This window comes from Uloborus diversus, chromosome 1, assembly GCF_026930045.1.
Source record: "Uloborus diversus isolate 005 chromosome 1, Udiv.v.3.1, whole genome shotgun sequence".
NCBI lineage: Eukaryota > Metazoa > Arthropoda > Arachnida > Araneae > Uloboridae > Uloborus > Uloborus diversus.
In genome coordinates this window covers 243,725,921-243,739,905 of record NC_072731.1, presented here as the reverse complement: position 1 = coordinate 243,739,905, position 13,985 = coordinate 243,725,921, and the positions used below count along the sequence as shown (strand labels likewise).

Below are 13,985 nucleotides of genomic sequence, written 5' to 3'. Positions count from 1 at the left end.
TCATGAGCTTTTTTTAAAAAACCCGGGTTTTTGCCAACCCTGGTTACATTAACATTTCACTTTTTTTTTTTGTAAAAAATTTTAAAAGACTGATTCCACTAACTTTTAAATCGTTACCACTTCATGTGTAGAAACAGACATATTTCAAGATCCAACATTTCTGCGATTCTCTTCTTAATTTTAGAATTTCAAGGTCGGTCCAATGCCGTGTGGCCTTAATAGATAAATCACTGCGCATTGTTTCTATTTCATTGGGATTTTTTTTATTCTTTTGTCTTTCTAGTTCCATGCGATACCTCTATTCTCCTGGCAAGAATGGAGCTGACCGGGCGTCTGCCCTTGGTGCCGTCAGTTGCTAGTTGTCAGTCCAGTCACTTTTTCCAACCAGCCACAACATCCCGTCGTTAATTGCGACACTTTTGTGGCGGTTCGTTCTATATGATGAAGTCATTTATCGCAAGAGAATCCGACTTATTAACCCAAATTAGTTTTAGGTAAAGGTGTGATGGAAAACGTTGATATTAGTTTTCCTTTTCACAATGAAATACTATTCATACTTTCGTAAAAAGAGAGTAGCAGGGGGTACCCACGGGGGGAGGGGGGAATTATTCAGCAAGTTGCTCCATCAAATTTGGGGTGGGGGAGATTTTTTAATTTTTTATTTATTTATATAACTTTATTCATTGATTTATTATTCATTTTATTTTATTGTGTTTATATTTTATTTAATTTATTTATTTAGTTTGTGTGTGTGTGTGTTTATCTCATTGGCGTATCACAGACATTATCTAATAAAAAAAATAATTATTATTATTATTAAAAATAAATAAATAAAAATATTTAAAAAATACTATAAAATAAGAGAGTTAAAAAATAAAAAATGGGAAGAGGGTTGAGAATTTTTTGGGGGGTGGAGAGGGGGTGTTCGCGCCATTGAACTTGGCGGGGATGGGCACCCCTGGAGAGTAGAGAAATAGAGAGTGGTGCGGTTAACCCCCCCCCCCCCCCCCTCCGCCCCCAGTAAAGACTCCAAGCTTTGTGACAAAGTAGAAATTGTTGTTTAATGGCGACGGAAGTAACATGTATGTCAAGTTTTTGTAAAAATTGGTTTAGTAGAATTTTGGGTAAAAATGGACGAGACACGTGTCCCTGTGGTCCATATGAGAGATGCAAAGCTCCAACTGTTTTCCAAATTTGATTAATTTTTTATTCAACTCAGAAATATTCGGATGGTTTGTGACATTGCATACTTTCAATTAAAAATTAATCTTGAGTAAAAGAAGTATGGCATCACAGGTGGCTAGTGCGCAAGAAAAGTTGGGGGTCAAAGGAGGGAGGGGGGCGGGGGACAGATAGGTGGACGGTGCTCCCAAAACTCACTTGGTCAAGTTTGACCACGAACAGAAGGCAGATGACCTTGAAGCGAAACCTCATTTGTATCATTTGTAATAGGTAGAATCTGCCAGAAAGCACCGAATAGTAAGAGGCATAGTCTTGCTAATCCTATCTATTCCAAAATAATAACAAACAATCTAATACAAATGATACAAATGATGTTTGTGCTTTAAGGTCATCCGACTTCTTTTCGTGGTCAAGCTATAGTTTAATCAATTGAACAAGGGGATGTCCACAAATTATGTCTCGCATTTAAGAGGGTGGAGAGAGTGACAAGGGGGAGGGAGGAAATTACAAAAAGTGTAACATCACTTTTTTAACTGTACATGTTAATCAAAAATAACGTGACGAGTGACAAAAGGGGGGGGAGTCAAAAATGTTTAAAAAAATTGCGACATCATCTATATATATATAGACAGCCCCTAAGAGCAATTAAAATCCTCTCTAAACCAATTTTACTTTTACACACAAACAAACGAAACTTTTTTATTTTCTTTCCTTTAAATTGATACCAAATGAAATAGCAGCTTTTTGTTGCTGAATAAACCTGTTAGGGCTTTTAGGAGTTTTGAGGTTCAAAGCTGGGTTGGCAAAAACCCGGGATTTTTTAAAAAAGCCCATGGACCCAGGGTTTTTTGGGTTTTTTTAAATAAAACCCAAAAAATCCCAACTCAAGCTGGGTTTTTTTAAAGAGATGTGGGTTTTTTTTGTCTTTTTTTAGGGAAAATGTGGGGTACTTGTAGCATAAGTGTATGGACAAAGCGCAAAAATTGTTTTGGGGTAAAAAAAAGCTGGAAATCTAGTTAAAATTCAGTGTTTTCTGAAGAAAAGTATAAAAGACGACAAAACCCAAGAATGGTGAAGTTTCAGATTTTTTAGTTTCCATGATTACCAACAGTTAAGGCAAAGTTACTTCTCGAGCGATAAAATCTATTGTTCGTTTTTAATTATTACATTTTTTTTTTATTTTACTTTATTGTATTTCATTTTGTTATGCAAAACTACTGTAGAACCTCAAGTAGTTTAAATCCCTTTTTACTGAATTCCAGCTTAATCAAGACATTTCTTTGAACTTTGTTGCCTGTTTTTCTATTTCTGTGTACAGAGTAAGAAATATTAAACTTTTTCGTAAGATAAGGAAAATACTGTACATCCTATTCTGTTTTCTGTCTGACCGTTTGAGAAACCTGTTAATTTCTAAAAAATATACCTTGTTTATTTGAGATTTGTGACGTGTTGGTTTACAGAAAATAATTCACATGAAAGCCTTTTAGCTAGAGTAGTTTCCTCTGTACAATCTACAAATATTGAGAAAATCAGATGTGACAGGACTTAGTCAAGACAATTTGAGTTATTTATTGACCAGTTAAAGAAAAAAGTTAAATATATTTATTTAAAATCTTTAAATTTTTTAATTAAAGTATTTTTTTAATGTCTTCAAGAGTTAAGAAATACTATTAAAGTTCAAAATTCATTTTTTATGTCCATTATCTGTGGTAAAGAACAAATAAAAAATAAGTTTAAATTGTGAAAGTATTTAGATTAATCAATTTTTTAAAAAACTTCTCAGAAAATTTAAAAAAACAAAAACAAAAGTGGGCTAAAGTGTTTTTTCAAAAAAAAAAAAAAACATTGGGTCTAACCCAATTGGGTCCAATCCGGATAACCCTGGTTCAAAGGGGAGCCTTAGTCAGCCTCGAAGAGTTCGATTCAAATATTGTTGAACCCAGGTTTTAGTAAGTCCATTTAAAATGTTCCAATTCAAATTATTTTCAAGCTATGTCTGCTGCTATGATGTTATTATTTTTAATGTATTCATGTATTTTTTTTTAAATATTTTATTTTCTACTTTATTTTGTCAATTTTCATTTTTATGCATTAGTTATTTATTTAATTAAGTTAATCATTTAATTTGAAACACCAATACCGGATTGTCAAAGCATCTTCAAAAAACGAATTTCGGAAAAAAAAAAAAAAAAAAAAAAAATTGAACATTTTTTTCGCTTTACGAAATATTAAAAACTTATAACTAAATTAACTATACTGAAATAAAACAAAACATCTCCAACATTCTTTTGAAAATGTGTTTTAAAAAATGGGAGCAATACTAAGAGAAAAACTCTGGTACGATTTTTAAAAAATACTCTTAAAAAAAACTTTCAATTCCTCTTTTTACGACTAATAACCTCTCACAGATTAGGAGAGAAACAGACCCACCAGCGTAGCCACAGTTGATCTCCGGGGGTGGGGGGGGGGGGAGGTTGAGCTGAATTTAAGCGGTCGCCATTTGAAGAATAAATTTAAGAAATAGCAACTTAAAAGATTAGTATCATTCGACACCCGGTCTCCAATACCCCACTGTATTAGTAATTTCTATTTATGATAAAAATAGTTTCATTTAACCTTTATTCAAACTGGTGGCTTTTGCTGTGGTCGCAATTTAAGAAATTTGTTGTTCAGTTTAGCTCTCCCCCTCCCCCCCCCCCAAAAAAAAAGCGGCGACTAGAACAATATTAGAGAGGCGATCAAAAACATGCTCCAATCTTGATTTGTGGAACAGGAAGGGGTGGGGGGTCAAACTACATGCCATATTCGGATTCGCATTATGCGTTAAAATCAAGAACCCCGGGGGAGGGGGGACCCTGCCTCATTAAATTCGCCAATTGCCAGGAACCTACATAATTTAAAAAGGCTCTTCAATCCCAGGAAATTATTGCTTGTAAACTGTTCTCAAAAAATGCCTTAGTAAAAGAGACCGGTGGGGGGAGAGCCGTATAACTAGTTAAACGAACGTAACGATTGCCAACATGCATTAAAACCTAGAGCTCCGGGGGAGATCCCCCTCCCCCATCCCCTGATATGGCTCATTCGCCATTTGCCCACAAATTAAGGAGCCTACACAATTTAAAAAGGCCTTCAAGCCCTGCCAAAGTGATGTTGAAAACTCTTCTTAATTGAATGCCTTCTTCTTGAAAATGCAACCATGGGGAACAGCCATATAACGAGTCTAATAAACAGTCTGCTGGATCCTTGATCGCTTTAAAATGAGAGAGAGAGAATTAAAAAAAGAATATCGCCAACAAAAGTGTCCTCGGGGATATTCGGGGAAGACCCACGCTTTCTACAATTTCCGCTGTCTCAGCTTGTTTCGAGTGGCCATGACCCTATAGCCTATTTGCTACATGACCCTAATTACGAGGAGCTTCGCATCTTGGGCGGACGGAGAATACTCGCCGCGCCGCGCGGTGAAAATGTGTATTTTTAAAAAATCGTTTGTGTACAGAAACAATGACTTCAACTCTCAGAAGAGATAACGACAGAAGTTAGTCAACTTTACTCACGCGACTTGGTGCATTAGTTTTTAAGGGATTAGAGTTCGGATTTGGTATTGTTTATAGATTTTTGATATATATTTACCGCAAAGAAATCAGATTTAAATCGATAATAAGTGCGTAAAGAAACTTCTAGAGAACTTCTTTTCACTGCCTTGGCTGACATCTTATCGTATTGTAAAATTCCAAACATTTTTCATAAAAGTTACAAGAATTTGTTATGCTTTTTGCTGCAATTAGGTAATCCTTATTTATGAAAACAATCAATACATAAAGTACTTAATGTATTTTCAGATAAGGTACTTTCTAAAGAACAGTTTTTTTTTTTTTTTTCATACGCAGTGGTAAAAATAACTCTGTTCGGAGCTAAAATACTTTTCGAGAATGTTTCGCGCTTCATGGTTAAATTTTCGCGAAATTTTTAGAAAGAAAAATTAAAGTAAAACTGCAAGCAATAAATCATTAGCATTTTTTTTTTTTTTTAAACGTCCAGAACAAAAACTTTTGTGACATTTGAGCATTGAGTTTCTGACCTAGAGAGAAAAGAATCGTCGTACAAGGGCGCCCATACAGGGGGGCTAGGGGGAGTTCGAGCCCCCCGCCCCCCCCCCCCCTTGGAAATTAGAACTTCCTTGCTTTTAGTACTTTTTTCTTTGCAAAAATATAAAAATACTTCTTCTCCAGCCATTAATGAATAAATAATTTAAAATGTAAAATTTTAATGACTGTAATCTGTCCTGAAATCTGCCTCCAATGGGGAAAATATCCTGCTAAACTATGGTTAAAATTTCTGAGCCCCCCCCCCCTTACAATTTTGCATATGGGCGCCCATGTCGTCGTAAAAGACGAAATTTGTCTTTTACAGTTGAAGAATTCTGAAAACGCGAACGGCGAACGTTCTGTTTAAGAGTGCATGTATCAAGGCTTTTTCCAACACAAGAATTAATCTTATCGCCTTCAGATCAATTAATCTATAACCTATGAGCAAGGGTTCTCCAAACGTAAATTTTCGGGAGGGGGAATTCTACATTTTCGGAATAAATCCCCGAATTTTACCGAAGTGATGAAATTGAGCATGTTCAGAAATTAATAAAAAGTGACGTTAGGCATTAAAAAAAATGCAATTTTGTACAATGTCTCAAATTGCGTCGAATCGTCAGACAAAATTCACTGGATGAGGATTTTTTGAAGAGAACCGCACTAAAAAGCGTAGAAGTTACATCTACGCAGGGCGGCAGGACAAGAACCATTTCGTGTACTTTTTCACTTCTAACTAAAGTTTGTAAACATTACCTGAAATGTAATTAGTCCTCGTTTTTGCTCTTTTTTGAAATAAATATTTTACAATTCAAAAATTACTCTGAATTTTTAAAACACTAGATTTTCCAAATGTATCTATACATATAATCTCAAATATAAATGAATGTAACTAAAAAAAAAAAACTGATGAAATTCCCAACTGTGAAGCTATATATTGTTCTGTAGACTTAATTGAGGAACTGTTGATCTTTAAGAAATGATGAATTTCAGGCCCTGTTGTACTTGATTTAGCAGGGATTTTGGGAGATTTCATCCTATTTGGCGATTTTTAAAGACTATTGTCCATATTCTTAATGGTATTTTTAACAAATTGTTTTCTTATTTATTTAGACGAGAACATTGGTGAAGTATCACTAGACTTCACTTCTTTTTTACTCATTCTTTACTGATGAATCACGTTCTTCAGCTAAACTAAGTTTCCGGAAACTTCATTTCCGCAAAAAGGAGAGAGAAAAAAATGATGAAGAAAGAAAAAAAAAAAAAGAAAATACTGAGAAAAAAGAGCAAACTGGATTTCAATATCTAAAGCAAATTGAGAAATCTAGTATTATTAAGATCACTAGGAGAAAAAATATATAATAAATTGATTTTGAAAAAAGAAAAATTATGAAAAAAAAACAGATTACGTATAAACAAAAATGCAAAACATTTTTTTTTTCTCCAGGAATCTCGGAGCAAAAGAGCACTTTTATTATGAACTAGCCGCCTGCGGCGACCAGCTGGTCCGCCTTTTTACGCCATTTGCCTTTTTGCGCCAGAGTTGCCGCCTTCGGCGGCTGCTTAGACAATTTAGCGACGGTATTAATCAATGTTTTTCTCTTTTTTCTCAATATTATCATTCGCCTTTTTACACCAATGTTGCCGCCTTCGGCGGCTGCTTAAACAAATTTCGTGGCGGTATCAATCAATCTATATCTATGTATATCATTAGTGGTTTGAATAAAATATTTTCTAGATCTATCTCCAGTTCCGTCGTATTTTTAAAGGAGGGGGTACGACGTACTCTTCATGCAAATTTTGTCGAAAAATAACAAAAAGCACTTCCACTTTTATGTGAAAGCATTGTTTTTTCAAAGTCATGGTGTGTGTGGGGAGGGGGGCACTAACACCCCGTTGAAATTCCTTAAATGACGGACATGCCTCTTTCTTGCTGTCCATCTGCTATATCGAACTCTATATTTGTCTATCTATCAATCTATACGATCTGCGCATATCTACCTCCTGACAGTACAATCTTTTTTTATTTATATAAGTATTAATTCGAAAACAAAAACATTTTTTGTCCACTCAACCTCTATCTATCTCTGTATCTACCTAACCTAACCGCCAATTCGTAACAGAAACGAAAATCATGCAAAAAATCGCGGACTTTATTTATTTAATCAAAATAGCCCTCAAAAATAAAAGCTCTTTGTTCCCCGTAGTGTTCAAAAAGTAGCGCTTGCAAAAAAAAAAAAAAAAGAAAGGTGAAGAGAAGGCAAACGATTTCAGTTGGATCACGTGATGAGGTAAACTCGGAACTCAGCCGGCAAGCGAACAGCGCGCGTTGTGTTCTGCCATTAAAAAAATTGTAAAAAAAAAACTATTGCGTATTTTTCAAAACTTTTTTCTTCTGAAGAGGGCGGAATATTTTTACTATTACCAACTAAAATTTTAGAATTGAGGGTTCAATACTTGTCGCAGGATGGGTTTCGAAAAAAACTAAACCCAGAAAAAAATGTAAAATAAAGGTTTTTTCAAAAATCAATAAAAAATACAAAAATTGCTCTATCTTCAAAATTTTTTCAATCACCATATTCAAAACTAAATTTCCTACATTATAGTACAAAAAATATTTGTGTGGTGCGATTGGTTCGGGGTCTGTGAGGTAAAAAGTACTAAAAAGTGCAAAAAAACGCATAAAACATTAAATAACTTTTTTTCTAATAAAAATATAAAAAATCGAAGCCCGAGGTGCACTTTTTCAGCAAAAACTGCACCTGTATACCAAATTTCATGTTTCTAGGCCTTACCGTTTTCCTGGGATGCGCGCCACAAACACACACACACACACACACACACAAACATCTTATTTTATTATATGTATAGAAGATTACATAAACTGCACGGCTACGTTAACTCCGTACTTTTTGAACTAAACCTTAAGACATCCATCCTTAACTGTTTAATCATTAACTGTTTAATCAAAATCCAATTCAACATAATTGCACTTTTATCAAACGGTGCACCTGTGTTAAGGGAAGTGTGGAGTTCTGTAATAATCAAGAATATAAATGAGTAGAAATGCATCAAGGAAAAAAAAACATTAAAAGCTGTTGTTCTGTTAAGATACGAAAATCCACGTTTTTTCTCTAACGTATCTGTATGAAAAGAATTAACTTCGAAACGTTTGAGCGACAGGTTTGAGTTGAAACTCACCACAAATCAGAAATAATGATATTCTTCATTTGGGCTGTGAAGTCGCTTCAACAATGATGACAATGAAGTAAGTGGTAAAGAAAATATTTTATTTTACTGTCCAACCACGGATTGCATGGAATTTTCAAACGTCCAGGTAAGACGAATCTATGTGAATAAGGGGGAAAAGTAAAAATTTGATGCGCGCATTCCGCTCATTTGAATGAGACTCTGCTTCTGCAAAAGCTGACATAGGCAGAAAATAATACATTCGTCCATTTCCGGCTGTAAAACGGATGCTTGTCTTTCCATACAATCCGTGGTCAGATAGTAGAAGCTGCGTTGATAATTTTGTTGCTGAAACCACCAACGGTGAACTAAAAAGATTGACAGATCATCACCAATGGCCAATCACAAACTGGCAAGTTAGAAACTTAGACAGAAGAGCAATGCGATTTCAACTTATGAATGCATTTTCAAATTTTGCACTCATTTATTTATTTTTTTTTTTATTCAATTTTTACACACAGTGGCAGCCTAGTGAGCCTCGCATCTATCAATCACTTAGTTTATCGGCTTTAATTGCTAAAACATGAAATATTCACTTTTCACTTGAGCAAACCACACGAATATATACGTAGATGTAATGCAATATTTAAAAACAGAAAGAAAAAATTTAGTTTGGTAAAATGGGTCGATCAAAAAGGCATTCATATGGAGGAAAGAAATTTTTTATCCTCAGCGCCTTCTCAACTGTGACTGTGATGCAGCTGTGATATTCCCATAGGGTATAGCTCCATATAAGCTGTATACTCTCAAACATTTTTTAGACATATAGCGTATACCCTCGAGCTTCATAAATTTTCATATTATGACATACTATGTATATGATCACAAACTCAAATTGTGCTTAATGGTTTGCTGGAAGTATACCCAGAGAAAAATTGATGGGAACATCACTGCCTAACACATCCGGTGGGTTTCATATATTTCGCACTAAATTCTCGGAATTTTAAAGAAAATTTCCTCTGCAAATAAAACTTGTTCACAAATACTCATTTCCAAAAGCGTGAAATATTTTGAAACTGTAAAAGGCAACCCATACTCTCCGTCACGAGAAAGTAAAGCAAGTGGGGAGTCAAAGTGAGGGTTTCGAAATTATATGTGTGCATATAATTAACTTCGAATCCGCGATGGTTAAATATAAACAATGAAAAAAGGACAATATCTTTTATTTCAACATAGCTCTTCCTCATCACTTCGCTTTTCTCTTAAAGATATTTCTTTTTTAAACTTTGAAGTCTTAAATATCTTACTTATTGTTCAAGCATCATATAAAAATTTATTGAGTCACATTGCGTGTCATCAAAAGCCAACTACAACAAAGGTACAGAAATACAATATTTATTAGTCCCCCCCCCCCTCAAGCGTGAAGAAAGTTATTTTATTTTTACCTTTTACCGTAGAATCCTCCGCTTTCTTCCGCACCATCATCCATGGTCTCTGTTTCATCACGACAGAAATCGCGAAAAAAATTCAGAATCCAACTACAAATTTCTCAACAACTGTGGAAGAGAAATTAAATTAATCCACAGATACCTAGAGGAATGCCAGGGGAAAACATAGCTATAATTGAATTCACGAAAAAACCGACAGCGCAGCCGGCGCTGTTGAGTCACAATTACGTACCGCTAAAAGCTAGGATGGTGGGGATTCGGAGAAGGGTTGCCGAAAAACGTGTGCGTACTTACGGTTTCTCGCCAAATAAGATGTTCAAATCAGTGAAGGTGTCTCGCTTATCGAAAGGTTTTGCTTATAAAAGTTTTGTTGCTCAAAATTAGTTTTTAACTTCTGGAAATGTTTTTTCTACGACCTTCAACATCGACTATTCTACGCAATGACTTATCTCGTAAAGAACTGTAACAGCACCCAGAGCTCCCCGAACTAAAATGTTTGGAAGACGGTGGCATTTATGTATGTGTGTTTGTGATCAGTGGCGGATACAGGGCGCACCCCCCTAAAATCGCGAAGACCCCCCCCCCCTTAAAAAAGAGAAAAATGCCACTCAAAACAACCCAAATAAATATTTCAATGGCGCAGTATGTACCATGACCCCCCCCCCCCTCAGCAACCCTGGGCGGATGCAAGGGGAGGGTCACAGGGGTCATGACCTTTTTGACCCTAAACCGTCAACAACATTATCCATTCACATTGTGTTCAAACACTTTTATGTATACCATGAAACGATTACATTATCTTAATTAATTTTGAAAGTAAATATTTGAACTACTACTTCGTTTCATTGCTTATGATATGAAATTAATGCGCAACGTTTATTCCAATAAGGTGCCTATTCCTGACCGATTAGGTGCCTTTTATGGACCTCCAAGAAGTTTTAGAAATGTTTCGTACCAAAAGGGTTTCGGTTTTAGGGGAAGGGGGTTTCATGAGAAGGAGGTCATTCTTCAGTATTACTCTCCCCCCTATCTAAAATGGTTTTCTGCATCGCCCCTGTTTGTGATTTACAACTTTTTATGACACGTATTGAGTCATTGAGCTTATAACTAAGAAAGAAAAGTTAAGGAGGCAAAAGTAAATATATTTTATTAGAATGAGAAATCCAATGCTTCGCCACAAGAAAAATAAATGAATAAATAAATAAGTTGCGTGACCGAAATATCCAAAACCCAGTCATCGAACTTTTATAGTACAGCAGACGTAATCAACCAAAGATAACACACACTTAACAAAAATTATAAATCGTCAATTTGCAACTGCCAAATATAAAATGCAAAATCGGGACGGAGAATTTAAAAACAAGGAAATAGAAAACAAATTGCAGTATAACAATAATGAGGTTTAAAAAAAAGGAATAGTACCATGATGTGCATTAATTCCAAAACCAGATAATGTTTGTTTTATTAGTTTACGGAAACCACGCGCCTTCACGCGATTTGGTACTGCGCTGTTGTTCAAATTCGATTTCAATGGAACCTGGATAGGAAAAAAATGTTTACATTTTAGGAAGGTTTAGCTTTGTTCCTTTTCTTTCGTTTTTTTGCGCTTATTCAAACTGGGAAAAACAGCGAGCAATTTTACGTCTAAAAAGTTCGGAATAAAATCGCATGCCAGTGATCGGCGTGGCTCTCGTCAACCAACAATATTCTACAGCGAAAATTCATCACGATCATAACATAGGGGTCGTCCACAAATGATGCCGCGCTTTGAGGCTGGCGAGGGATTCACGAAATTATGACAGTTTCTGACAAGGGGGGGAGATGGGTTAACAAGAAGCCAGACGACATTTTTAAACGAAAAGAATATAAAACCCAACGTGATATGTGACAAAGGGAGGGGAGAAGGTAAGCTGAAGTGTGACACTTGGTGACAGAGGGGGGAGGGCGAGTAAAATTTGTTGAAAATAAATGTGACATCAATTTTGGAGAGCACAACTGAATGAGAAACAATAGCATGAACCTCCCTCCCCCACCCTCATCCCCGGGCGTGCACAGAAATTTTGGGGCCCGTCACACATAACTTTTACGGGCTCCCTTCCATATGGTTTACCACTATGTTCCTACGAAAACTTGATCCTCTTTTTAAAAATTCTGGGCCCCCTTCAGGCTTGGGCCCGGACCAACAGGTGTAACTTGAAGTAAATCCGCCTTCAAGTACGGAATCTACATTGACTTTCAGTTTCCCCGTAGGCGCTAATGTTAAGAGATTTGAACTGTTCAAAATTGAACGAAAAATTGTTCAAATCAAAAGGATATTTTATATACAAGTTTTTTTTATCAAAAGCTTTTTCCCACAAAGTTTATTTGAAGCAAATTCGCCTCACAGTTCGGAATTGCCTTCAATTTCCCCGTAGGCGCTAATGTTAAGTTTTTTTGAACTGTTCAAAATTGAACAAAAAATAGTTCAAATCAAAAACTGAAATATGGGAATGAGGTGTCCTCGCCGAGATCTTTCAAACAAAAAAAAGTTTGTTCGAATCGGACTATTCATTCAAAATTTATTAGGAGGGGACAGACAGACAGACCGACGGACATTTTTCCTCATCTCAATACCCTACTTTCCAATTTTTAATTTTTCGATATTTATTTAATTATTTTATTTATTTTTGACTTTTTTCTTTGTTTTTCGCGATATTTTTAAGATGAATTACGCCTTTTCTCATGCTTTTTTCTTCTTTTTCTGACTTTTACTGGGAAAGTAGGCTAAAAAGGAAAATCATATAGAAATGCATTGAATGTTACGAGTTGTTTGAGATTAAAACTATCCATCTTCAAACCAGATATCAACTCTCTCGTGGAGGAAAAGCAGCGTCAAAAATTCGATGGAGCTATAACTTTGATGATTTGTTTTTGAGTTTTCTTACAGCTATGCCAACTAAGTGAATGCTAAAAAGTTATTTTCTTTCTTAAAAAATATTTTGAAAAATTGTTCTTTACAGTATACAGTGAAACCTGCGTAAGTTGACCACTTGCGGTGCACTACTTTAGTAGTCAACTTACAAAGGTTGATTTATATGTTAAGGGTTGATTCCGTGCCTGAAAAAAGCGGTCAACTTAGACAGGTGGTCAACTTCACAGGTTTTACTGTATCTATATCAGTGGCGCAGCATAAGGGGAGAAGAGGATTAACCTCCAGAACTCTTCTTTTTAACTCACTTTTAATACTAATACGGTATATTATTTACACTTCACGACAGTTATGAGCAGATGCCCTCCCCCCCCCCTCAGAAGGTAAATTATGGCTGCGCAAGTAATATACAGTACTTAGTGGGCCTCAATGGTGTTTTCTACGAAATCGGTGGGCCACACAACTAAAAAGGTAGAGAACCGCTGTTCTAAACAGTTTTGATTCTATGAAGCAGCTGATTCTATAAAGAGACAAATTCAATAGAGCTGGATTTTGTTCGGTTTTTGACGATTTGATTCATTGAAGCGGTTGATTCAATTAACCACTGATTCAATAAACCGGCATCCACTGTACTCGTATGTACAGAAAAACAGAGCTCGATGTTTCACTTACCGAGATCTCTCAACTACTAGGGCGCCCATTGGACAGATATCCTGATTTTATTAGGACTGTCTTGATAATCAGAAAATTGTCCTGATTCTTATAAGTCCAGATTTTGTAAACGAATACGAGTTCTAATCCTGGTTTATACCGAACTTTTGTAAAATTTTAGGATATTCAAGTTAAAAGTGCAAATTTTTGATCCGTACCGGAAGAAGGACACGTTTCATTTAATATCTGTTATTCAAAGTCACGATTTACTGCAGTATGTTTTGTTTTCTATGCTACGGAGTCGAGCTGGTTTTGAGGTAATGGAGTTGGAGTCGAAGGTTTTAAAATTCTAAGAGTCGGAATCGATTATTTTCCCCCACAGTTTTCGGAGTAAGCGTCGGAGTCGGACTTATTTTGAGTTTCCGAAGTCGGAGGCTCTAAAGTTCCAGAAGTCGGAGTAGGAATCATTTTCCTCCCGACTCCGTAGCCCTGCTATTTTCTTCCGACGACTGCAAGTAACATTAA

At 35.7% G+C, this 13,985-nt stretch overlaps 1 protein-coding gene across 5 annotated transcripts in view; it reads right to left on the bottom strand.

Moving 5' to 3' along the window:
* Positions 1-13,985, bottom strand: part of LOC129234218 (phosphatase and actin regulator 4B-like) — a 162,390-nt gene that overhangs the window by 109,127 nt on the left and 39,278 nt on the right. The window contains exon 1 of one of the 5 annotated variants that reach the window (XM_054868146.1): positions 9,899-10,113. The exons of 3 other annotated variants lie outside the window; for them this stretch is intronic. In XM_054868146.1, coding sequence (XP_054724121.1) covers positions 9,899-9,956 — 58 coding nt within the window. In that variant the 5' untranslated portion in view covers positions 9,957-10,113. Of the gene's footprint in view, positions 1-9,898; positions 10,114-13,985 lie in introns of those variants that run through there. One more of the 5 variants, XM_054868144.1, reaches the window with a different exon arrangement.